Below are 25,967 nucleotides of genomic sequence, written 5' to 3'. Positions count from 1 at the left end.
GAGTAGACAAGCTGAAATAAATGCCATGCTATAAAGATGACCGAATCTCAAGTAGACGGGGAAAATGCTATGAACAGCTCGAGGTTAAACCAATGCAAATTCATGACTTATAAAGTCGATTAATTCTCAAATAAACAAGTGCCTTGACTGAATCTCCAATAAACACAGGCTTACAATTCAAAAGAATTGCACTAGCATGGACATGGTTAGTGTACATAAATTTTTGAGCTTTCAGTAAATATTAATCAAGAGAAATGTAAGCTCATAGTACTATAAATTATCTGTGCTATCATATACTCATATACAACTCGAAATTCCATGGGCATCAAAAATACAAGATGTACAGATACACCAGGAACTTGAAAAAACTAGGAATCTGATTGCTCAACTCAAGAAAAATAAAGCCCTTTCCCTTGTATATCTTTTCGGGGAAACCCACTCCTTTAGATTGCCAGATCAAGCCTTGTATGTACATATTGCAACCTGCAATAATAGAGATTTGAGCCCAGTTAAACTGTGGTGAGGTAAAAGCTGTGCTTATCAAAGTTTTGTCCCCTTTTCAAATAGAAGACAATGCTGCCCTCGTGCATGTGTTCACACATGGATGTCTGCATGGATGGTCCAAAGACAAGCCTTCCAAAGTATTGAAGGGTATAGCTAAGATTACATACCATGTAGGAATCTTTCCAACATGTAGCAAATGGAGCTGATGAGCTGGCGCAATCATGTTGTCTGAATATCAACTACATGTCCAAATCTGTACAAGGCAAGCTGCATGCTTGACGAGAACGAGTGTATACTATTTACAGAGCCACACTTTCTGGCATCCTCAGCTGGAGGGCATGATGTCCACTCTACTATATGAGTGTATAAAACTACCCAATCTTGTTTATCTTTGTGCTTAAGACCTCTGTCAAGCTTTTCAAAGGTGAAGTTTTTAGTCTCTCCTGCTCTGCCTCCCTCTCAGCCTTTTTACGCTCAATTTCAATCAGCTTACAGTTTTCTTCATGTGCCCGCTTGAACATGACTACAAAATTTAGTAGTACAGAAACCACTGCAGAACAAAACAGTACAAAATATGTCAAAGCACATCAGATAAAACAGTAGAGAGGGGGGATGCATGGGGTTGTGTTCTTGATAAAATATATAATTGTCCGAAACAGGCACAGTTGCTACAAAGTATCTAAACAAGTTCCCTATAATAGCGCCACTTTCAAACAGTTCTGTAAATGCCTCTCGCAACAAAGTGATCACATTCCCTTAAGACTTTACAGTGTGTAAACAATCCAGACTCAGATATTCTTCTCTGAAAATGGTGACTTGATGAGATCAAGACAAACCATAATAATAGCTTTTCATCCCTCTATTAGAGAATCACACTGTCCATAAGCGTACACTTTAGCCTTCATGTCACATGCACAACTCTTCCTGCACATGTATTTGCCAAATATGCCCTTGGGAGCACCTTAGTCTCAAGGATCCGCATATATCCAAAAAATCAGTGGTTTAAAAAAACTAAGTCCAAGTGAGTCAAAGCTTAATAAAATCAGAGAGTGCACATTTGACTGCTGTCAGTCAGTGTTTAAAATATCAAGCATGAGCAACTCAAAGTTAATAAATCATATTAAGCATTAGTCATGACTACTTTCACCTGAATCGCCTGTGTTTAGAGCTGTTTGTGCAAAAGATCTTTGTGAACCTTTGCCTTATGGCACTAGACTTCTACTATTGCACTCAGCCAATCTATCTGCTTCACCCCAGGTCTGCCAGAATCTCTAGTGTAATTTTACTACAAGGTTGGCATGTTATATGCCAACAATAATGTACTCCAGTATAAAATCATGGACTGGGAGGCTTTCATACAATTTATTATGTGATCTCAATAGTTTTAATCTGTCTAACAGCAAGTACTGCACAGCATTATACAAGATTTTTTCATGGATACAGTCCTGATCAGTTTCAGGAGGCAGCTCCTCCTACACTTGTATAATCTGCATTCTGTTCTGGTTCCCTTGTGCATCTGAAAGTAATCAAAGTTCTTGATCACTTCAATTGTGTTTTACTGTGGGGTGGGAAGTCAGTGATCAGTGTTGTGCAGCCTAAAATCAAGTTTCACTGCAGCTGAAGCTTGTGCTTGGTCTGCAAGCTGCATCATGCCTGCCATGGGCAGCTTCAATGTTGCAATCTCTTCATGCTGGCTCAGCTTGCTCAGGAGAGAGGTTTACTTTTGGCAGTTGCATTCAAAGTTGTGTTTCTAACTTCAAGGCAAGGTAATGGGCAGAGAAATAAGCATGCTGCAAAGCAAGAGAAGGATGCAGCCACCCTCACTGCAGTTGTTGAAATGTGTGCAGCAGCTGCAGATTTGTGAGGGGCATAGAAAGATTATTTATAGAACAATACGGTGAGAGACTGCAGCCTGAAGATGTGCCCTGTGAAGAGCTTTTTAAAGCCAAGGATACCGATCCCATGCTCATGGGTGCTTGCTTAGCTACCCTGGTCCAACTGAACTGCAGTGCACAGTGGGGAGCTCTGCCCTGCAGCAGTACTTCGACTGACTGATCATGGGCAAGGAGTTTGAGCAGGTAGCGACAAGGGTGTGGTCATTCAGCACCCTGCCACATCAATAAGGGGTGGTTCGAGTGGTTTGAAAACATATGCAACGCAAGGCTCTACTAGCTCTCATCCCATGCCTTGTGATGACATTCTTTCTTGCCTACACAACCATTGCCTAGGGAGCCATCATTTGATGATGATGATAACCTCACCAATAAAGATAAGTATGAGATTGTCTCACCATCCGATTCTAAGGACTCAACTTCACAATCTCTTGATGAGTACTCAAATGGTCCCAATGATGATGATGATGTCAATTATGCATCACTCTAGGTGTCTCTCTTTTTTGTATGATTGATCATTGCATCCACTCCTCCCTATGATCTATCCATGTATGTTGCTGTATTGCATGTTGCGCATGTGATGCCAAGGCTTAGCATATGCGAATTTTGGCTTGTAACTTCATGTATTCATCTTATTTTGTAATGGCATTGCTATTTTGACTTTAAACATGTGTTCTATCATTTGTAGTTTTTAAAAATTCAAGTTAACTTTTTTTTGTACTAATATTGTACCATACCGTAGTACCATATTTTTATCGTATCATACCTTTTGTGCCTGACAACTATGGTGACAAATGAAGCAGACATCAGACCAATTGATGGGAGCATCTTCCTTATAGAGCCAAGCCACAATCTGAGATCATTGTCACTTCCTTCCCAGAAATCCACGTCCTTGTTGTGTCCATTGCCCAGGCCAAAATTTCTTTGATAGTATCTAAACCAAAGGTCCTTCGAGACCTTTGGATCAATCTGCAAATTTTCAAAAAGGTCTTGTATAGACTATGATTCCACACCCCCACCCCTGCTCTCCCTAGTCAATTTCTTGTGATGGTTTCAAAATTTTTCCAGTTGTGTTTCACATAGGAGTTCTTTTGTAAAAGGCTGCGCTGTCAGGTTGCAATAGCAGTTCCAAGCCACCCTCCCCACTGAGAGCTAGGTTGCATCTTCCTAGCCAGTTTCCATGCTTTTAGGCGTCGGTTGATGGCCCTTCTCACCTTTGGGATAGGTGGAATCCACACTGCAGTCTAGGTGATGGCCTGACTACCATGACTCCTAACCCATGTGCAATCGACTTAATCATGCATTGGAAGCCCTCACGGAGTGCGAATATGTTGTTCCTCCCATCCTCCAGAAAGCCATTAATGCTCTCCTCCTATTATTTGTTAGGAATGAGTGATGGGCATCTTGCTGCTGTTGCCACCCCATCTGGAGGTCCACCCAACTAGCATCATCATTCAGCCTGCTTCACCCAGCTGATTGGAGCAATCACCAGCCATTCTGTATCGTCATTTGATCATCTAGAGATTCATCAGTAGTTGTCATCTATATTGCCACAACCTGCATTTTCTGCTGCAAATGGAGAACCTGTTAAAGCCATCATTCCTACTGTAGTTTGTGGAGCTGCCATCTCAGCCAACATATCTGCATGCTTGCTGCATGGAGTCACCTCTGACATCTTACTGCCCAGAGGGCTGTGTTTCACTCCCTCCACAGCTGCTCTCAACATCATCATAAGTGGACCATTCTATCTGCATTCTGGGATCTGCCATAAGTAGACACTCTCTCGGAGCTGGTTTTAGTGCCTCAGACACCATTTGACACACGGAGGTTTGAGGCCCCAGTTGTATTATACATCTTCGTATTCATTTACTTTCAATGAATGTTCTAGATACTGAGTTTCATTGTCTCTCTTTGTTTGCCCTAGCATATCTTTACAAGACAAACATGTCCACCCATAAAAAATTGACATGGATCGAGTGAACTAGCAAACCTGCCACCTGCCTAAAGGTAGCACACCAAATGCCTCCTAACACACAGTCCAATCATTTACAAAATGTTGCCAGGTAACTAAGCCATACAATATCTCTCTTCTCTCTCCCCCTTGACTCCTTATCTTCTCTCTTCCAATAACACTTAATATTCTCTCTTAAAATTAAAAACTTTACTTTTTGCATCTTTTACTCAAACATAATGTTCACATGCTTCCCTATCTCTTCTCCTTCTCATTCCACTTTTCTAATTCTCCTCTACCCACACATGGCTGGCCTGAAGTCACTAATGGGAACTTTTGAGTTCGTGCAATATTATTTGGATTCCCCATTGCTGATCATCTTTATGAATGGACCCCTCTACCTCATCATCTATCCTGAGGAACCAGTATTCGATTATCCACAGATTATGGTGGGAGGTTTTGTGTAACCCCATCCCAAAGTTCTTAAGAGCTTGAAAAATCTGAAGGTGAAATCAACAAGAAGGGGAAAAAAGGAAGAATAAGACATCACTATCTACTGCAAAGGAGTCAGAAGGAACTTTGATATTTTTCCATCTCCCTCCCACCTTATACTATTGTTAGATTTGAGGATGTGCATTCACTTGAAAATTACCCTGAATTAGGGTTTCTATTGCTTATCAAGAATTCATAGAAGTGCACAAGTCATATCTAGCACCATCCACACCAGTTGGAGGATCAAGATGTACATCCTCAACATCTTCACTAATTGGATTTTCTACTAGATACAATGTCTTTGGTCCACTCTCCCAAAAAGGCAATTAACATCAAGACCACCACAAATGCTTTATTATGATGTCTTGCATACCTTTATTTTCCAGAGAATGATGTCTTGGACCCTCATCCTCCATAGTTCTTGGATTTTACTAAGTTGTTGCATCCTAATAAATCTCCATGATAATTTTGTAATGGAACAAAACCCTGCTCCATGCTAGGACTAAGATCTTCACTGCCTAACCATTATGTGGAACAAAGGAAAAGATGGAATGGAATTCGATGTAGTAGTATAGGATGGCAAGTAGGTCCTCTCATGGGTAGGAGTACTACAGCTAGGATTCAAAGAAGATGCTCAAATAAAAGCATGAAACACAATGTATAGATGACTAGGATTTGAGGAAGTCGCTCAAACACAGTATTGATGGCTTGGATTCACAGAAGATGCAGCTCTAACTTGCCTCATAAAACAGTTCGATGTACTCCAATGACTCCATGTCTAGAAGTGAAGAGACCATAATGGTGTGCACATGCACAAAAACACACGGGACCCCACATGGAGCCCCCTGATTGTTTTGTTTGGGGTTGTTCGGGGGGGGGGGGGGGGGGGGGGGGGGGGTGTGTTTGTTTTGTGAATGGATGGGATCCTCACATATGTTCACCAAAATAAAAGTATTGATGACAGTTTATGGATGATTATTCCAAGTGTAATGCATCATTTCATATAAAAAGTATCGTTAGCCACTTGACTTTAATAGTAAGACATAATTTTAGTATTCTCACAATTACAACTAGCATTATTTGTCAACAGCTTGCGAAGATTGTCAGAACAGTAACAAAAATACCACACAACGTTTGTTGGTTCTAATGCTCAAGATGGAGAAGATTGTAGAAAACTGTTAAAACAGAATCAGTAGTCTCTCTGACTCAATATAAAGCAAAACCTTACATCCCTCCATGGACAAAGTGAAGAAATAAAACTTTGGGAAGCTCTGGACACTATCATGATTCTTGATAATACAAAGCTACCCAAACCAGCAGATACTAGTAGCAATCATTAGGTTCACCTTTCCATGTACCACTGCAGCATTCATTTACCTTTTCTTGGTCTTTCTTCATCCAATAATATCTATTTTCCCAGTCTCAAAAGTAGAAAGGTTTCCTTAAAAAGAGTTCATGGTCCAGAAGAAGCAGTAGAAACTACCATACCTTGCTCAAATGGGCATCGTGCAGGATCTTCACCAAAATACTGAGCCAAAGCATCAGCATTTCGACCCTGGTTAATCAAAGTCTTATTAGTAGTGAACATGGATATAAAGGCATACCCATACAGAAAAAACAGCAAATTGAGATGCCGTACCACTTCTGAATAAAGAGATGTAAGTGATCGTACATCAGCCTCTGCCATACTCAGAAAGTCCTTCAAATTCTGTGACAAAGGCAATATTAATAGAGAAGCTTAGAGCAATTATATCATCAGTACTGTCAAGATCTGAACAAGTTGTTCACATTTTTATTACCTTCCGAAATCCTTCTGACACAGAACCATCATTCTCTGCTGCTGTTAACTCCTGCTCTACCTTACCCAAACTTTTGCTCACTGCTTGCATCTCTTCAGCCAAAGATTTCAACTGAACCTGGAGGAGAAAATGGAGATCTTTTTCAATATTCTGTCTATCAGCACAATAAGAAGATACCACACTCAAGCAATGCAGACTGGATAGTGTTTACCTTGGATGCTTCTTCTAAGTGAGCCAGGTCTTTGTGAAAATCAAGGAGATCTGGCAGCTTGTCAGAAAGAACCTGTCATCAACAAGCCAATGTGATCACAAAGAACTTTGAAAACAATTGTTACAAATAGAGGATCATTACAGTAACACGCCATATCAAAAATAAGTTTTAGCACCCCACAATGTCTACATGTGTGGATTTGCAATGCATTGTCATACAGCACACATGCATATTCATGCATGTGCACACATGCACATGCACTGATTAGTATCATGTTTACATATGTGAAGGTTCAGATAGAAAAGAGAAGCAGCAAGACGTTCTGGAAAAGATCAAAACAATATACAAACATTGATATTTATGAAAAAGAAAAATGCCATAAAGCATCATCATCTAATGTAAAACTTCTTTACCTTGCACAAATAGTGCATTAGGGTCATCTTGTTGTTTCTCGCACGAGTCTCAGTAAGCTTCAGGAGACTGTCAAGTTTAAAACCAATGGCAGAGCCTGAACAGCATCATGAAAATGAAGCATCTGTCAGATTTCCACCAATTAGGATTGTCAGAGCATCACTTCTTTCATATGTTCTTATGCCCACAATACTACCGGCAGGCATAAAATATGAGCACACCAAAAAATGGTAATGACACAGCACAGTACATGCCAGTTTCACACATGCCATAAATTTCATTTGATCTATCAGATGCTCAATTCTTCTTGAATTTTTTGATCGATGCAAGAAGAAACAAAAATTTGTAATGCACACTTCAAACTGGATAATATAATCATTAAGAGCATCCTTCCTAGGAGAGGCCTTGAAATTTTTAAGTCACTAAGTAGGTAAACACTCTAGAGAAACAAGAAGAGACCTGGCATTTCCAAAGTCCTGCAAATTTCTCTTCCATAGAAGGCATGGTAAACCAGGAAGTTCTGAGCACAACAAAAGCATCTCCTACCAACCTTCATCATTCACACAATTCAACAATATAACCAATAGGAGGATAATATAGTACCACCCACCTCGAGCAGTCCCTTGATTTAGCGCATTTCCCAAAGTGAGGATGGTCTGCATGATTTGGCGAAGCTTGTGTGATTCTCGGACCTGCTAAACTCAACATGAATGAGCACAGAATTTCTTGGTTCACAACATCACAAGCTCCCCACAGACCGTGATTCTTCTAGATTACCTCCTTTGAAGCATTATTCACTGTTTTCAAGTCTCTGCGCAGGTCTCCAACCTATGAAAATTTTTCACAGAAGAGTTCCACGACCATTAAAGTCTGCAATTCTAAACGCACAAAGTTCTGAAAAAGCACATGTCACACCACTGACCTGAGATGCAAACTGTAACTTGAAAGCAAAAACCCTCAGCTTGGATTCAACCCTTGGAACCCTCATCATTTCCAAGAAAAACTGTGGCATCCACCAGCATAAAAGATACATGTTTACCTTTATGGGATAGAAATTACTTTTTCCATCTCATAAGAAAAGCTAATGGAATTATTATAATGCAAGAGGTATAGATACTGGGAAAGATATTGGAATTATTTCAAAGCAAGAGGTGCTAAAAAACAGTAATGGACTTAGAAAACATGTAGGAATAAAGAGGATTGAAGATTGAAGAAGAGTAGAGAAGATATAACGTGAGCTTTAAGAATCACCTGTTCACACTTTCCCAACTTCTCTTTGTCCCCAGAATAACCCTGTTGATGCAGCAGACTATCAGATTACATCCCAGTTTTACATTACATACCCATTAACTTTGCAGCAGTAAACAAACATGGCATACTGCCATACTTTACTTCACATTGCTACTTGAGCACAGTTACAGATGCCAACGAAACCAAAAGCCAAATAAATAAATAAGGATGATTAATCTGCCTATTAGCACGTCCATGTTATGAAATACAAAAATAACGCCTCAATCCAGGCTTGCTTAGCCTCGTTATTAGGCCAACAATGCAGGAGGCTCGGATCATTTGGATAAATAGCAGCCCGTGAAGAATATTGATACCTATAAGCAACCTCAATCCACAGACTAGTGGGACAAAAATGTTTTGGAGTGATTCCCCAAAAATCAGAAAACTCAACGGCCATGTGTCAAAACCCACCCTTGCTACAAAGTTAGTTTCACGCAAATACAATTCACTTTCGAAAATTAGCATTGCAATTTGCAACAAACATAGAAACTGAAACAAGAACACAATGTGTTGTACTCAGTCAAACATGGCTGTTATTGCTCCAACTTTTCCTCTATTTCCACTCCCTCTGTATATTGGCCAGGAAAGAATGAGTGAGAGAGAGAGATTCGCCTATTTGTGAGAAGGGAAGGACCTTTTTCTGGTTTTTTTTTTTTTTTTTTTTTGGAGGGGGGTGGGGGGGGGGGGGGGTGGGGTGGGGGGGGGGGGGGGGTGTGTTGGGGGTTGGGGGTTGGTTGTTGGGGCCTATGTTGTACCGTTTCTTTGATTGAATAATACAAGAGTATACCTTGCTCTCACATATCGTGTTACCTTTCTATGCCATGTTGAGTGAGTAACGAGTGCAAGTGCATCACACTTCGTATCATAGCAACTCTTGCTCGAAGTGAAGGAGTGCTCACGAAAGCAGAAGAAAAGGATCCAATGCCCCAAAGAGAACGAGCCGAAACGACCCACGTCGTGTTGCCCCACATTGCGATGCCCCACGACACATCAACCCCCGTCCCATCATCCCATGTCACATCGACCCGTCGTGCCGACCCCGGCATGACGCCCCAACACAGCGACCCTAACACCACCAACTCTCTGAAGACATGATGTGGCTTCCTAGCGGCACAACCACCCCAAAGGTGAAATGCGGCTTCCCCGCGCCGACAATCCCACCGACCACTTGGAGAACAACAGAGAGAATGTACCCATCCCAACAATGGAAGAGAGGAAGAAGAGTAGAGGGCAAGAATGGAGAGTGGCCCAAGAGGAGAAGGTAGCCGGATTGGAGAGACAATTGGAGGGCATGTCAAGCATGCTAGAATCAATTTGGAGGAACATGCAAATGAGGAAGAGGAATAGGAAAGAAGAAGAAAATTAGAACTGGAGTAAGGCTATAGAGAATGGGTGTTACAACAACAAGAAGAGGAGAAAAGGCAGAAAGCACAAGAGGAGGTAGATAGATCAGGGAGAGAGGAGACTTCTAGGAGAGCACAAGATACAAGAAAAGACAAGGAGAAGATAGTAGAAGCAAGAAGTAAGAAACAAGACAAGAAGAAGAACAAGAAGCACCACCATAAAAACGAGGAAGATAGTGATAGTTCAGAAGATGACTACGGCAAATTCAAGATACCCCAACACGTCAAGTACAAAGGAGAGAGAGACGGGCTAGTTCTAAAGAAGTGGATCGCAAAGGTGGACAGATACTCAAAGTATGCCACGATCACTGAAGACAGGAAGGCAGAGGTGGCAACCATCTACTTGGAGGAGGACGCTACCAATTGGTACCTGCTCGAACAGGAGCAAGGAGACACCATTTTTTCATGGGAAGAACTCCAAGAATAACTCTACTTCATTCCAAAGATGAAAAAATTCAAAGTCAGAGACAAATGGAGGAACCTCAAGCAAATGCAAGGGAAGATGGAGTATGTCAATAAATACAGGCAGATTATACTACAACTACCCAACATGGACACTGACACCAAACTGCATGGATTCTTATTTGGGATGCAAGAATGGGCCAAAAGAGATGTAGAGAGGTAAGAGCCAACCAGTTTGGCTAAGGCCATGATAATGGTTGAAAGACTAGTGATTTGGAAGGCAGGAGGACAGCCCAAGGGAACCAGAATAGATTCAACACCAACCTCAACAACAACTCATGGACCCCAAGACCCAATGTGCCTACAGGCAAGTTTACAGAAACATGGAGCCAGACCACCAGCATAACCCCAACCGCAGCACAATCTGCATTAGTACCAAGAGGAGCAAACAGCAGATGGGGAAATAATCACTACAGGCCTACTCCAAGTGCATCATATGGTCCCGCTAGATCAAACACGTCTTGGTGGAGACCCCCAGGCCCAACCATGGGGATTAGATACTTCAAATGCGGAGGACCACACTACCAAAACAAATGCCCTGTGGAAGACACAGCATCATCAAGTGGGTCGAGGGTGAATGCCACTAGTGCGTATGGAGGAGATGAACCACAACCCCCTCGTATCCTAGAGATTCCTAACAAAAGTGAGGAAAGTATGGACCATCCAAGGGTGGGGACAGTCAGTGCACGACCCCATTGAATGGTGGCTCAAGTAGCAACAATCCACCACTTATACATCAAAGACAGAGTGAGCAAAGGGAATCAGGCCATTATGGTGGACACAAAGGCGACTCACAACTTTATCACATCAGAGTGCGCAGCCAAACACGGATTGAAATTGTCCAAGGCCCCAAAAGGATTAACAGTAACGTTCGCACAAGGAGAGCCAAAGAAGTGAAACAGGTTTTTGCAGTGCAAATAGAAGCCGGGAAATGGAAAGCAAAGCTCAACTTCTTAATAATTTCCATGGATGACTTTGAAGTTATCTTAGCCTTGGAATTCTATGATAAGTATGTCATTGCAATGTTTGGAAAGGGAGTGAATGAGATTATGCTAGATATGCAAGGAGAAGGTATCAGAGTACCCTATGAAAGAATGCAGCTACCAGGCAGAACACCAATCAAAGTGCAAATGAAGGAAAACAAGGCTGGGGCTACTTGCCAAACACTGAAGTCCAACCCAAACCAACGAAGGGTGCCAACCCAAGTAACACCATGTCAAGGAAACACCATTAGGCCATGCATCATGACATGTAGTGCCAAGCAAGTGGAAAAATCTGTTAAGCAAGGAGACATGGTCTATCTATGCATGATCCGACCCGTTGAGCAAGAGATCACCAAGAAACCTGACCCCAAACCAACAACTCAGAAGTGACAGAAATACTCAAGGAGTTCAAAGATGTAATGCCGACAAAACTACCCAAGGGTCTCCCACCCAGAAGAGATGTGGATCACAAAATCGAGGTCATTCCGGGATCCGCCCCACCGGCCACAGCCCCATATCAAATGAATCACACAAAACTCATGGAATTGAAGAAGCAACTTCATGAACTAGAAGAACAAGGTTTCATCCGTCCCAGCAAGTCCCTCTTTGGTGCCCCAATACTATTTGTGAAGAAGAAGGATGGGGGGCTTAGACTATGTGTAGACTATAGGGCCCTTAATAAAATCACCATAAGAAACATATATCCCATGCCCCTAGTGGAAGACCTTCTAGATAGGCTACATAGAGCCAAATACTTTAGCCACATAGAGCTTAGGTTAGGTTATCACCAGATTCGCATAGTAGAAGAAGATATCCCAAAAACAGCTTTCCGCACCAGATATGGTAATTTTGAGAAGAATATATACTGTATTACCGGCTCCGTCGCCCGTCATCACTGACTTGCCACCGCGCTCCCGCAACCCCCGTCTCTCCCATTGACTTGCCACAGCACCCCCACGACCCAACCGTTTCATCCGTCTGTCCCCTCCCGTGACGCATTGTGCCTCTCCCCCCGCCAGACTGTCGCGTCATCGTGCTACTTCCAACAGCACTGCCCTGTTAGATATGATCAATGCCCCACCCTCATTAGGTGCTACCAATGATCCATGGTGCTCAAAGTTGTAAGGCCCCCATGATGGTAAAGGGAATATTCCCTGGAATATTCCCTGGCCGACTAGTGGAGGCTCATATGGTAGGTCGGTCAGCAGGCCGACCTAACGACCTTCGCGGGCTATAAAAGCTAAACCCCTTCGCAGCCATCTGACACTCATCTTTCACCCAGTCAGAGTTGTTGTTCCAGCTAGCCTTAAGCTCTTCGCCTATCTTCTGTCTAGATCGCCATCTAAGCTTCACTCAGTGGAAGCGCACGGGTGGACAGAGCCATCTTTGTATCAGTTGTTTGGAGTTAAAGAATTTTACTGATTCTCCTCTTATCTGTTGTGTACTCTCTATCTCTTTCTCAGATTCTGTTCGCTGCGCCGTGTAATATTTTACATGCCCCACATCCCCCCCCCCCCCCAGCTTTGGCTCCGCCAAAAAGACCTCTTCGCGCCAACCTCCCTCCGCCCTGGTTCCGATCTGACACCCAGACCCCCCCCCAAAATCTTGCACTGACCCCCAATCAGACACCCAACCTGACGTTCTCTGTTGTCCCCCCCCTTTCTAACCCCTCTGCGCCTCCCAAATCTGACGCCCAGTCCCCCCCCAACTCCCACGTTGTCCCCTGTCCCTTTCAACTGGCAGCTCCAGGCCCCTCACCCGCGCGACTTTAGTCAGGAATCATCTTTTGTGGCGCTCGGTGCCTCCATCACCGTCAGAAAATAGAACCCCTCCCCCCCCCCCCCCCTTCATCGACATTGCACACCACCCCCACCCCACCCCGGTTGCTCCCTCCATTTGCAGCAACGCTCCCCCCCTCCAGCAGTTCAACAGTGTAATCGGCACGTTTTTCAATAGGGACGCGAAATGGAAACCTCTGGTCAACGCCGGCGCACTTAGCGAGTGCCCCCCCGTCAAACACCTTGCCCGTAGTCCTCTCTGAGGAACAGCTCTTAGCCATCCGAGCTAAGCAGGTAGAGCTAACGGAAACAACGATTTATGGTCAGATAGTAGGACATTCCCCAACTAGGGCCCAGCTTCGGGACTGGCTACACTCCACGCTACGCATCAGGACAGTGCAGATCGAGGCGGCGGTCCTATTGGGCCAAGGGATCTTCATGGTCGACTCAGCTCGGCGAACGCAACTCGCGAGTTACTCGCCAGTTCACCATATGCATCTCCACGAAGGGGATCATACACATGTTCCCCTAGTACAGGAGCTTTACTGTGGAGGTGTTTTGCACTCCACAACAGGTTTCTTCTGCACCTAGTCACCCTTCTTTTCCCCGGCCTGATGATTGAGTATCGCCAGTTGGTGGAAGACTTTGGACGGCTTTTTGGCACTATCCTTCCCGCGTCCTTCACGGATGAAGTGACAACTGCAAAAGTCCCAAAGGTACGGGTGGCGGTGAAAGAGGTCAAGAATATCCCACAGTTCCTAGAGATTGAGGCGGATGGGCACTCCTTTAGACAGCAGGTCATTGTGACGAGGCAACCAGGGCAATGCCCGCGTTGCCACAACTTTGGGCATCATGCAACAGGTTGCACACGTTTCGGAGCCAAGGTGGCTCCGCCGACAGGTCCGCAAGTGGATGTTGATGGCTTCACACAGGTCCAAAGACGACAGAGAGGGAGGCGGCAAGGAGCAGGTGGGCATGCGCCGCCCCTCGACAGAGCACTCCACAGCCCCCTCTGCCTGCCCCACCCAGCAGGACCGCAACCCCCCACATCCACCATCCGCACCACAGACTACCTTTCCTGAGTTCCCACAGCCCCCACACCCACCACCCTCCACATCCCATGCCCCCCCCCCAACTGACCCTGGCCCACAGCCCCCCTACTTCCAGGACCACCAGTTCCCCCCCCCCCCCTCCACCCGCCATGTACTTCCGTCCACCCCACCATCCCTCGATCATCCTCCCCCCACCACCTCCCATACCGAGCACCCCCCCCGATCCGCACGTGCTTTAAGCAATCCCCCCCTGACCCACCCCCCCTCCTCCCACAGGAGGTGATGACCCACACACGCCTACATCCTCTTCGCACCAACAGTCCTTCCCCTCCCATACAGCCACTAGCTCATCCACCCCTACCGCCCGTCACACTTTCCCGAGACAGACACACCTGTTGCCACATGAGTTCTTCCGCAGTGGCCCATGGTCCTACTTGAGAGTTGCAGAGCGCGGAGAGTTTCCACTACCTCTAGAGGTGGGGATCTTCGTGGTTCGTAAGTCAAGGAGGGGCAAGATTTTGTTAACTCTTTTGTCATTTAGTACTTTATAAATATAACATCCATTACGGAAAAAAAAAAAGAGAGTGTGTGTGTGTGTGTGTGTGTGTGTGTGTGTGTGTAACCTCTGTTCTTGGTGGTCACACCTATGACACACAGATTGTGATTGCAAGTAAGTGATCTGCAGTTGTGTATTCAAACAGAGAGGAGTGAATCTTCATGGACAATCACCCAGACCTGCAGACAGGCAACCGTAAACCTGTGCAGACTGTATCAGGCCACAATTTTGCAGCCCTTGCAGGCTGAAAGTGAACACAGAGAGAGAGAGAGAGAGAGAGAGAGAGAGAGATGGATCTTTTGTGATCAACTGATGCTATGGCTGGACTGAATACCGCCTTCATTGATCAGCTACTCAAGGCCTTGGGACCAGATTCTGATGGGGAAGAGGAAATGGTACCATGTACTGAGGAAATGGTACAGTGTTCTGATGTGCAACCAGCTGTGAAACATGGCAAACATGCTGCAGATGAATGGCAGGTTCTCAAGGCCCTACCGCTCTGGAGCCCCCTGTGCACTCCTATGTGCAAGTCAACACCAAATCTAGTGATTCCCAAGACCTAGATTGGGCGATGGGACCACCTGCTTGAATTTGCCAACACCTTGCTATGTGAATACATTAAACATAACCATCCTGATCTCCCACAATGTGATGCAGAGCATGTTTTGGATACTCATGGACATGTAGAAGGTGGTTTACTCCTCCTCATGCCATGGATTCATTCTCTTTTTTACTGGCCGAATTCCAGTGCTTTCTTGGATTCACCCCCGTGGATGACATCCATCTTGTAGGGGGATTGTGTGGAAGAGATATTTGTGGGTCCCTAAGGCTTCTATGAGTTCACGCTGAGACCAATGAAGAACGGGGATGATCTTTTGGGTAGACTATCTCTCTTCTTTGATAGGCTGCTGATCCATGTGGTACCATGGAGAACCATGGCTGATTTTCAATGTTTACTTTGTTAAAGTGTAGCAAGTGTGGACGCATATGACCGGACTGAAAGAAAGAACAAAACAGGAAGAAAAGGGAGAGAGAGAAAGAGAGAAAAGAATGCAGAAATCTACAGTTAACGAATGCTGAATAAGGAGAGCAAATATGTACAAGGGGCTATCGAATGTATCTGCCAAAGATGTCTCAACCTGCAAGCACACAATCTGAATGATGTGTGACCCTCAGGCTGAACTGCCTAAATAGACAGAAAATAAAAAATAAAATATGTCTGGCCAGACACCAAAAAACTCACCAACAGTTATAGATCATGCCCACTGTAAACAAATAATAAAATAAACATAATCTGCTGCATTATAAATGCTGCCTTGCCGAGTGGCACACTGCCCAAACTACTCGTCAATGCCCAGCACTAACCAACCTGCCCAAGATACGGCACAAACCGATGGCAACTACTGCAAACTGTCCGTCATACTTAACAATTCAGGAAATGCATAAATATTCCCTAAACTGACTGTACATTGCTTGTGCTGTCCTGGGGATGACCAAATCTCTAACAGTTCCCCCCGCCCCCCAAAAAAGATCTTGGAAGTGGCATGAGGCTCAAGGATCAGAGTGCTATCAAAGAATGGCTCGAGAAAGACCCTTCGTAAACAAGTCTGCCAAGTTATCTTCAGTCTTACAATACACCACATCAATAGCTCATCCAAGATCGTCTCCCGAACGAAATGGTATTGGATCTCAATGTGCTTCATCCTAGCATGGAACACAAGGTTCCATGCCAAAGCAATGCAACTTTCTTTGTTGCAATGAAGTGTAGTAAGACCTATCAATGGGCAACCAAGCTCTCCTAGTAACCTCTGAAGCCACACTGCCTCACATGTGGTAGAAGATACTGCTCCATACTCCACCTCTATAGATGATAGGGCAATTGTAGGTTGTTGCTTTTCTACTCCAAAAAAAAACACCTACACCCAAAGTAAAGTAATTACTAATAACCTATCATTGACCTCTGATGGTCAACATCTCCAACCCAATCTAAATCTATCTAGCCTTATAAAACAAAGGCTATATATCCTATACCTATTGGATAATAAAGACTTAGGTCACAAGTCCCTCTTAGGAACCGTAAAATCCTCATAGCAACTTGCCAATGAACCAACTTGGGTCATGAACCTGTAAGCAAACCTACACCAAAGCACGAATTGATCCGAGTATTTAAGAGCCATATCAACAACCCAATCAACTGCCTGTAGCAGGTAACATCTGCCGCAAGTGAATCTGCATGGGTCCTAGCCTTCCAATTTAGATCCATGGGAGTAGAAATAGACTGACACTCCATGCCAAAGGTGGTCAAAAGCTCCTACACATACCACTATTGACAAATGAAAATCTCCCTCGGAGTCTACCAAATCTCATGACTTAGAAAAGTGAAGAAGTCCCATATCCATCATCTCAAACATCGCATCTAGTGCCTCCTTTGTTTGCTTGACCTTCTGAGGATGGTCACCTATCAAAATGAGATCATCCACGTAAAGCACGAACAAAGTGTGCCCTCCAAACCTAGTTATTTTATTTCATCTAGGTGACTTTTTGCTGATCATGGCCTATCTATCAGCCTCTACTCCCTCCTCATTAGTTGTCCTTATCATCTTCAACATACTCAATTCAGCCTCTACTCCCTCCTCATCAGTTGTCCTTATCATCTTCAACATACTCAGTTCCTTCCAAGTCCTATTGGAGAGACGGAGCCAATGCCAATGTCTATTAGCCGGTGACTCACTGTCGTACCTAACTGTCTTGTCTTGGTACATGCTGTGTCTCAAAGCATTCTTATGAGTTCTTGTAATGTTTCTCTTTCTTTGCGGTCTCTCTCTTCTCTTGTGTTGAGCAGTCTATTACAACAGATCCTCATGCTTCCAACACTACACCCACTTCTAACATGGCATCAGAGATCCATGTTCAGTCCTGAAGTGTTGTTTTATGCTGTTGCAGGTCTGCCATCACCTTCTCCTCCTGATTGCTGACCCTTCCTTGTGGACTGTTGCTCAGGCAACTTGTTTCTTAGCCAAATTGGATTGTTTCCCACCCTCTACAATCTTTGTTTTGTACCGAGCAGGCTGGATTTTAGTTTTTTAACCTGTTTTCTTACAGTGAGGCTACATTTAACGCTTAATCAGCCTGGGTCTTTTTAATCGGACTCTATGTTTTCAGCATTTATTGCTTCTCCAGGCTGGGCAACTGTATTTACAGGTCCTTTGGCTGTAATCTTCATTGTTGATCCTTTTCTAGCTATGTTTTGATTGGATTCGACCCTTTTGCAGCAGTCGCTTTGTCATCAGCTGTTCTTTTCACTGCATGTGTGAACTCATGACAAGTGCAGTTTGCTGTCTTTTGGATGTACACTATCTCTACATCTCTTCTTTTCTTCATTTTCACTTTGCACCCTCTCCAATGGCACATCCCTGCTGTTCTACTGATGATAAGCTTCATATTCCTGATTACCTAACCTGGGGTACCATCATGAAAGCTTGGTTTGTGCAAAAACGCCTATGGTACGTGGTTCCAAGAGCTATTACGTATTCCCAAATTCCAACTCTTCCAGATGATTGGGACTGCAACAACTATGAGGAAGCAATTCTTACTTGGGATGTAGATGATGCCTATGCTTAATCTACTTAAAGAAGTCATCCAACAGTTACCTCCTGTAGGACAGCTTCAAAGGTGTGGGAGAAGTTACGGTTGTTGTATGAGGCTCCATCGACCATGTGAGCTGTGACCCTCTACTTGTGGGGATTATGCTCTATAAGCTCACTTTGAAGCTTAATGAAGTAGCCAATGCTATGCACGCCCAAACATCATCAACACCAACAAGCTTTACACACATCCTCCATGGTGCTTGAGCATGAGGCACGTTTCAGGTTAAAAGAAGGCTTCAACCTCAGTATGGTGGCTATGAGGAGACTTTTATGGCCTCAAAGAGGAGTGATAAGAAGAAGACAAAGGTTTGATGTCATCACTGTGGGGAGAAGGAACGCCTATGCAAGGATTGCAAGGAGCTAGCAACATTGCAAAAGGAGAAGAAGAAGTAGGATACAAACTCCTCGGAGTCATCATTCTCATCCTTGTCCAACCAAGTCGGTGATGCAGTCATCTCTCACAACTCTAGAGTGCCAAAGAGGGAGAATGAAAGGGCGGTGAGGAGGGACAGTTGGACCTCATCTATACATATATACAAATGCAAAGCATCCAAATAGGAGTTTCCCTTCTGCATTGATTGGAGTCCAGCAATTTGAAATCCTAAGGTTGGGATTGATCTAGGTTCAAGATGAGTTGTTTCTTGACAGAGAGTGGATTTGCTCATCATTCAAGCTCACATGAGAGGACACTTTGGCAGTCTAGCCGAAGGAAAGGAATCCATGGTCAAGTATGCTCAAAGGCACTACTAGCAACATGGTCACATATGCTACTAGAGATGCATTGTTAACAAACATAGAGGGCTTCTATGACTACTTTCTATTTTCAAGAGCTGGTACAATCAACATCAACATCAAGTTTTCTCCAAGACACCTTGGTGATGGCTTGATCACCTACTGCTTGGGTATCCACAATCCTATTCTCATGGTCATTGTTGTATGTACTATGATGAGTTGTTATCATTAAATCTTATATTGTACCACATCACCCATGATCTAAAAGAGGGTGTTAGTAGATTAGTCAATTTATATGTGAGTCTATGCATGAGTTGTGGGGTGGGCACATTACTTTTATCAATCATGATTTAGTGGTACTCGATTTTGGGCATTTCTTGTTGGACAACTTGATTATTTTATTTCCCTTTATTTAAACTAGTCGACATTTTGTTTACATGAACTAGTTATTGGCCACTGCTCCCTCCTCAATTGCCATTACTATCTTACTAAGTTACTTGCAGCTATTGGAGAGAGGGAGAGAACCAGTGCCAATACCTACTCAACATTGACTCACTATTGTATTTGATTGTCTCATCTTCCCAAGCATTATCCTGAGTGCAATAACCACTAGTCAACGCAAATGCTAATGAAGAAAAGTGTTGTAAACAGAAAAAACAACCTACTATAGATGCAAGCACAAATCAAGCCGATACTGAAAATGAAAGGGCAACAAGCTAGAAACCAAAATGCAGCGTGGGCTCGTGTATGAGATGCCAATCCTTACAAAGGGAGCTTGGATTGACATTTTGTTGGTCCCAAGCTAGAGGGTGAGCCCATATTAGCTTTATGGCTAGGAGGTAAAGCTTGATGTCTGTCCTATATTTCTATGTTATGCTTGTGTGCCTTGCATCATGTCATGTCTGCATATTGGATCTATGTGGGCATTTCAAGCTCCTTGGAAGGCGGGAGTCATTAGGGTTCTTGCTATGACCTCATCCGACCTTGTTGGGCCCAAATATATAGACAGTTTTTAATCTAACTTTTCATGGCTATACAACTGTTAAAAGAGGAGGAGCCTCAAACCAAGAGACACCAATAGTCATCAAGTAGTCAGCACTATTCATGTCATGTGGCTATCATGCATCAATAAGAGAAGGTTGTTAGAATGCATGGATCTAGAGCATGGCTATGGCAGATGGAAGAGAAGGAGAAGATGCATGATAACATTAACTTAGAGACAATGACTATCACACAATTGAATTAGGTTCCAAGATGGAAGCTTGGACTCATAAACACAATCTTGTGTGTATAGACAATGACATTGAGTGAAAGGACAAAAAGTACAATGACATTGCATTCAAAATGATAGATAAGTACAATGCTTTATAGTCTTTTGGGTAGGTAGCACTTTCCACCACTATGCTTATGGGATTCAGTCCCTTCTCCTAGATTGCTTGCATTTCTCTTGGCCCAACTGCTCCATACAAAGAGGCTACACTGGGTGTGATTGCCTAAATTCTCAATACCTCTCCTGCACAACCAGAAAGGCACAAAGTGTGTAGAGGCTTTAGTGAGCAACCACCTACAAAGTGTGGGCACACCACAAACATGGTAATCATCTAGAGGCTATCACAAACAAAACTAAGTGTGGGTACCAAAAACATAGTGAATATCCAGAGGCTATAACAGGGGCTTCACAAAGGGTATAGAGGCTGTAGTGCCAGGTTACATGAGGAGTTTACAAGCTTGAAACGGAGCATTAGGGCAAGGTTATACAAGGCTTCAAAAAAGTCTATCAGAGTAGTGTGAAAAGAAGGACCGGTGAGGCTTGTCCTTCTGCTCTTGATGGTCTTCTTCTTCTTCTTCTGCTTCTTTATGTCCATGGTCTTCTTCTTCGTTCACCGCTATAAGATAGGCCTTTTGATGCCTTTTTCTGGCATGACAAAACTTTTTAGTATGTCCAGTTCTTTTGCGAAAATCACAAACTAGCTAGTCCTTTTTGCCTTTGTATTTGTTACTAACATACAACACTTGTTTTTCCTTACAGATACTTGGCTCTTCTTTATTTTTTTATCTTCTTTTCTTCTTCTAACAAAGATACTTGGATATCAACAAGCTTAGAATTTAGCATGTTGATTAAAGTAGTGGAGACATTATCATAATCTGGAGACAAACTTTTTAATAAAACACCAATGCACATCTTCATCCATTTTAATATTGATCCTTGCAAGCTGGGTTAAGAGACTTTCCATGTAATTCAAATGTGTTACAAGAGATGTGTTAGGTTTCATGTCTAGTTTGAAATTTTCAATTAATAAGCCATACTTTGAAGACTTTGACTATGCACTAAACAAAATATCCAATCTTTTCCAAGTGTCATGAGACATGTCACCGGTATCCACATGGTGGATATAGCTACCATCCAGTTCAAGCATTATGGTGGCTTGAGACTTGTCATTACTTTTCTACCAGGCAACTGCAAGAGTTGCATCTCAGGGCTTCTTCTCTCTTGTCTACTAGTGATGGCCCATAAGCCCTTCTTCATCAAGATAAGCTTTATGCGTGTTTGCCAGGTATGAAATCCGACTCCTTTGAAGCGACATGTCCGAGAGTCTTTACCCATGCTGGAGTGATTGAAACAGACAAATCAGCACCAAAAGTCTTAGAAATGAGTGACTTTGGTTGTGTCAAGAGATACAAGCAATGCAGTGATAAATAGTATCAAGAGATACTACTTGAACTGAATTGATGAGCTTGAATCCTTCAAATCTTCATAGATCTTCCCCACCTTGCTGATTTGATGGGCAAATCTTTGCTGGAAACTTACTAAATCAACTGATCAGAGTAGCAAGAACTTGGTTCAAGTGGCAGGAGAGAAAATATAGTGATTTATGAGCCTCAACCCAAATGGCTATGGCTTCTTGTTTAGGGTTTCAAGATAGAGCCTAGTTTTTCACTGATTGCAGCTCACAGAGAGGACCATTTTGAAAACCCTCTAAGTGGGGTATGAAGCTTTCAAAGCCCTATGAACTCGACGAGAATTGCGCTACGTGTAGGGAGAGCAAGCTGTACGAACAGGCGCAGGTGCAAAACAGGCAACGATGACGAATTCCTGTAATGCTAACATAGAAACAAGGAATGGCTGGAACAGCCCCCCGGGACACCGAAACACCGTTCCCAGCACGAAATCGTCACGTCCTACATTCCGAAACTGCGAAACATTTCCGGTCCCGTTTTGGACAAGGAACGTGTCTCTGTCCGAAACGGGACAGGGAACGCCACGTGGTATCCCACTTGCCTCCTGCGTGCGCCTTGTTTCGTGCCATTTGCTCCCGCCTACACACCTGCAACTGCATGCTCTTGCACGCTCCAACCCGCTTGCGACTGGTCATTGCACACTCCCGCCCACCTCCGGTCTACTCCCCCTATTGCTCCAGCCTCCCACCCACTTGCAGCAAGTTCCTTCTCCTCCTCTTCTCTTCTTCCTTCTCCCTTCTCTCCTTTTCCCTTCTCTTTTCTAAGTATCAAGTTCTCAACTTCTCCCTAGACCCTCACTCTTGACTCTTGAGCCTTCTCCCTTCTCTCGATTTCTCCCTTCTCATGAGCCATTTTTATTTCAATTTTCAGCTTGAAATGGCTTCACCTTCCCGCCCCGCTCGTCATGTCAATGGTCAAGGAAGAAGGTCTGATGATTAGTCATGGTGGGAAGAAGTAAATGCTAACCGCCCATTGAGTGGTGGAGGATCTCGACCGTGGGCTTACAAGCTTTGCCCATACAAGTAAACTAGTGGAGCATCTCAGAGTGCAGCGATGCGGAAGTGTGGAACCAAGACTAAGAGAGAGTGAACACAAAGAGAAGAGAGAGAGAGAGGAGACTGTGAAACGCAGAAAATCTGCAATGAAGAATGTTGTATAGGAATGCAGAAATATACACCGGTGCAGAGAGAATATCTACATATGTCTCTGCCTTGAGGACCTCGATCTCCGTCAGCCCGCATGCTCTGTCACCAGCAAGCTGTCTCTGTCAGATACAAGTGATCACAATGTGCTGGAGGACTTCTATAAATAGCAGCAAAGAAAAGGCCAAAAATGACCAGGTCGGGGTCGGCTGCATTAAATGCAGCCGACTAACATAAATCTGTCCAACTGCATAGCCTGAACTGTGCTGACTGCAGGCTGCCATGTGGCACCTGCGCTGACTGCTAACGTGTCTTGCTGACATGGCGATGACATGTCCTACCTGTTGCACTGTCCAAGGAATGACATCTCTAACACCCCCTCTCAGATCCTAGATAGATCAAAAGACTGAGGGATCTGGCATGTCTCCAAAGAAGAGCCTAGGGAAGTGCCTTCGTGAACAAATCTGCAAGATTATGCTCCGTCTTGCAATACTCCACATCAATGGTCCCATCCAGAAGCTTCTCCCGAATGAAGTGGTACTGGATCTCAATGTGCTTCATCCGGGCATGGAATACAGGATTTTGTACCAAGGCAATGCAACTTTCATTGTCGCACCGCAAAAGAGTAGGATGAGTCTGGGGGCAGCCAAGCTCCTCCAACAATCTCCGAAGCCACACAACCTCACATGTAGTGGAAGACATGGACCGATACTCCCCCTTAGTAGAAGAAAGGGCTACCGTGGGCTGCTTCTTGCTACTCCATGAGATAACACCTGAACCCAAGGTAAAACAACAGCCTCTAGTAGATCACGAATGGTCCACATTGCCAGCCCAATCCGAGTCGCTCCAACCTGCAAGAACAAGATCTAAAACATCTGTACCTGGGGGATAAGAACTCCCTAAGTCAGAGGTCCCCCGCAAAAATCGAAGAATCCTCAAGGCAGCCTACCAATGCACCTATTTGGGTTCACTCATGAATCCCACCAAAAGACCCACAACAAAACAAAGATCAACAAGAGTGTTGAGTAGCCAAATCAAGGAGCCAATCAGCTGACAGTAGCGGGAAGCATCCGTCACGGGAGAAGCTAAGTGTTAAGTGGCCTTCCAATTCGGATCCATAGGAGTAGAAATGGTTTGACAAGTCTCCATTTCAAAATTCATCAAGAGCTCTTGAATGTATCTCTACTGAGAGATGAAAATCCCCCTCTGAGACTGATAAATCTCATGACCCAAGAAAAAATGAAGAAGCCCCAAGTCCGTCATTTCGAACGTCTGATGTAAAGCTATCTTGGTCTCTTGGACCTTCTGTGCATGGTCACCTATAAGAATCAAATCATCAACATACAACACAAACAACACACGACCAACCTCGAAAGTGTGCACATAAAGCTGCGGATCGGCCTTAGAGTGCCAACATCCCAACTTTGACAGAAGGAACGAGTTAATCTTCTCGTTCCATGCACGCGGAGCCTGCTTGAAGCCATACAAGGCCTTCCTCAACCTGTATACTTTCCCATCCAAGGATCCAAAGCCGAAAGGCTACTCTACATAGGTCTCCTCTTGCAAGTCACCATTGAGAAAGGCCGACTTCACATCCAACTAATAGACAGGCCATCTCCTATGGCCAGCCAAGACAAGAACATCTCGAATAGTCGCCATACGAACAGTGGGAGCAAAAATATCATGGAAGTCAATGCCTGGGCGCCGAGCAAAACCTTTAGCAACAAGGCGAGCCTCGTGCTTGTCCAAAGAACCATTGCTAAGGTACTTGGTCTTGAAGACCCACTTGACGCCAATTACCTTCTTGTGAGAGGGACAAGGCACCAGGTACCAAGTGTCATTCCTCTCAATAGCCTCCAACTCAGCTTCCATAGCTTTCCACCAATGGTCAAACTGCAAAGCCTCCTTCACGGAAGTGGGCTCTCGATCGTGCATAACACGGGTCATCAAACAATAGTTAGAGCAAACAAGCTCAGTAGAATGGGCCTAATTCCTCCGTGACCTCCACAGTCCATCCTACAGTTCCCACTCCTCAAGGACCCCCTCGGTCCCTGAATCTCGGAGCGTGTCATGGGCCCAACGAGGAGGAGACCGGATCTCTCCTCATCGCTCTCCATCTCCTAAAGACTCGGGTATATCCACTGGCGAAGCTCCACAGGGGTGGCCAGTGGAAGGGAAGACTCTGAATCAGAAGAAGAATCTCCATCGAGAGGCTCTAGCTTCAAAGGAACTGTCTCGGGAGCCCAACTCTCCCTTGGATCTCCAAGGACGGGTGCTCCTCACCCCCCTCTGTGGCTGGAAGTTCCACGAACCACATATCTTGGCTCGTCTAGACATCCCGCTTGACAGGATCAAACGACCGATAACCTTGGGACTAGGAGTTGTAACCAACAAAAACCTATCGTCTGGAAGCCGCCTCAAACTTGTCACGTTGTGTCTTCAAGATGTGCACACAGGCATCACACCCAAAGATCCTGAAATAAGAGACATCAAGCTTAGTCCCAAAGCAAGCCTCAAAAGGTGTCATCTTATCAACGGCTGAAGTGGGAGATCGATTGAGGGTGTGAACTGTCGTAGCCATTGTCTCGGCCCATAGAAACTAAGGTGTCTGTCGGTGCTCCGTCATGGTGTGCGCCATCTCAATCACACTTCGGTTCTTTCACTCCAAAATGCCATTCTCTTGAGGAGTGTTGGTGTTAGCAAACTCCTGGTGAATCCCCCTATCTACACAAAAACAAGCAAACTCATTAGACACAAATTCACCACCCTTGTTTGATCGCAAGGTCTTCAATCTCCCGCCAAATCGGTTCTCCTCAAAGAGAAGCCAATCCTTGAAGTGGGAGAAAGCCTCCAGCTTCAACATCAAGAAATAGGCCCATGTCATCGTGCTATAGTCATCTACAATCAACGTGAAGTACAAGCT

At 44.3% G+C, this 25,967-nt stretch overlaps 1 protein-coding gene across 5 annotated transcripts in view; it reads right to left on the bottom strand.

Moving 5' to 3' along the window:
* Nucleotides 1–210: 210 nt before the first annotated feature.
* LOC148017154 (formin-like protein 14) overlaps nucleotides 211–25,967 on the bottom strand; it is a 107,251-nt gene continuing 81,494 nt past the window's right edge. For 4 of the 5 annotated variants that reach the window (XM_087663334.1, XM_087663336.1, XM_087663337.1 and 1 more), the window contains 11 exons: nucleotides 8,512–8,553; nucleotides 8,183–8,263; nucleotides 8,038–8,088; nucleotides 7,871–7,952; nucleotides 7,263–7,357; nucleotides 6,850–6,921; nucleotides 6,639–6,755; nucleotides 6,479–6,547; nucleotides 6,328–6,394; nucleotides 672–1,054; nucleotides 211–483 (listed from right to left, as the gene is read on the bottom strand). In XM_087663334.1, coding sequence (XP_087519460.1) covers nucleotides 876–1,054; nucleotides 6,328–6,394; nucleotides 6,479–6,547; nucleotides 6,639–6,755; nucleotides 6,850–6,921; nucleotides 7,263–7,357; nucleotides 7,871–7,952; nucleotides 8,038–8,088; nucleotides 8,183–8,263; nucleotides 8,512–8,553 — 855 coding nt within the window. In that variant the 3' untranslated portion in view covers nucleotides 211–483; nucleotides 672–875. Of the gene's footprint in view, nucleotides 1,055–6,327; nucleotides 6,395–6,478; nucleotides 6,548–6,638; nucleotides 6,756–6,849; nucleotides 6,922–7,262; nucleotides 7,358–7,870; nucleotides 7,953–8,037; nucleotides 8,089–8,182; nucleotides 8,264–8,511; nucleotides 8,554–25,967 lie in introns of all 5 variants that reach the window. The other variant, XM_087663335.1, reaches the window with a different exon arrangement.

The sequence above is a fragment of the Lygodium microphyllum genome, chromosome 22 (assembly GCF_053477565.2).
Source record: "Lygodium microphyllum isolate KBCC chromosome 22, Lygodium_microphyllum_v1.1.10, whole genome shotgun sequence".
Classification (NCBI taxonomy): Eukaryota; Viridiplantae; Streptophyta; class Polypodiopsida; order Schizaeales; family Lygodiaceae; genus Lygodium; species Lygodium microphyllum.
Note: the sequence above shows the minus strand (reverse complement) of the source record. Positions and strands in the feature narration are given on the sequence as shown.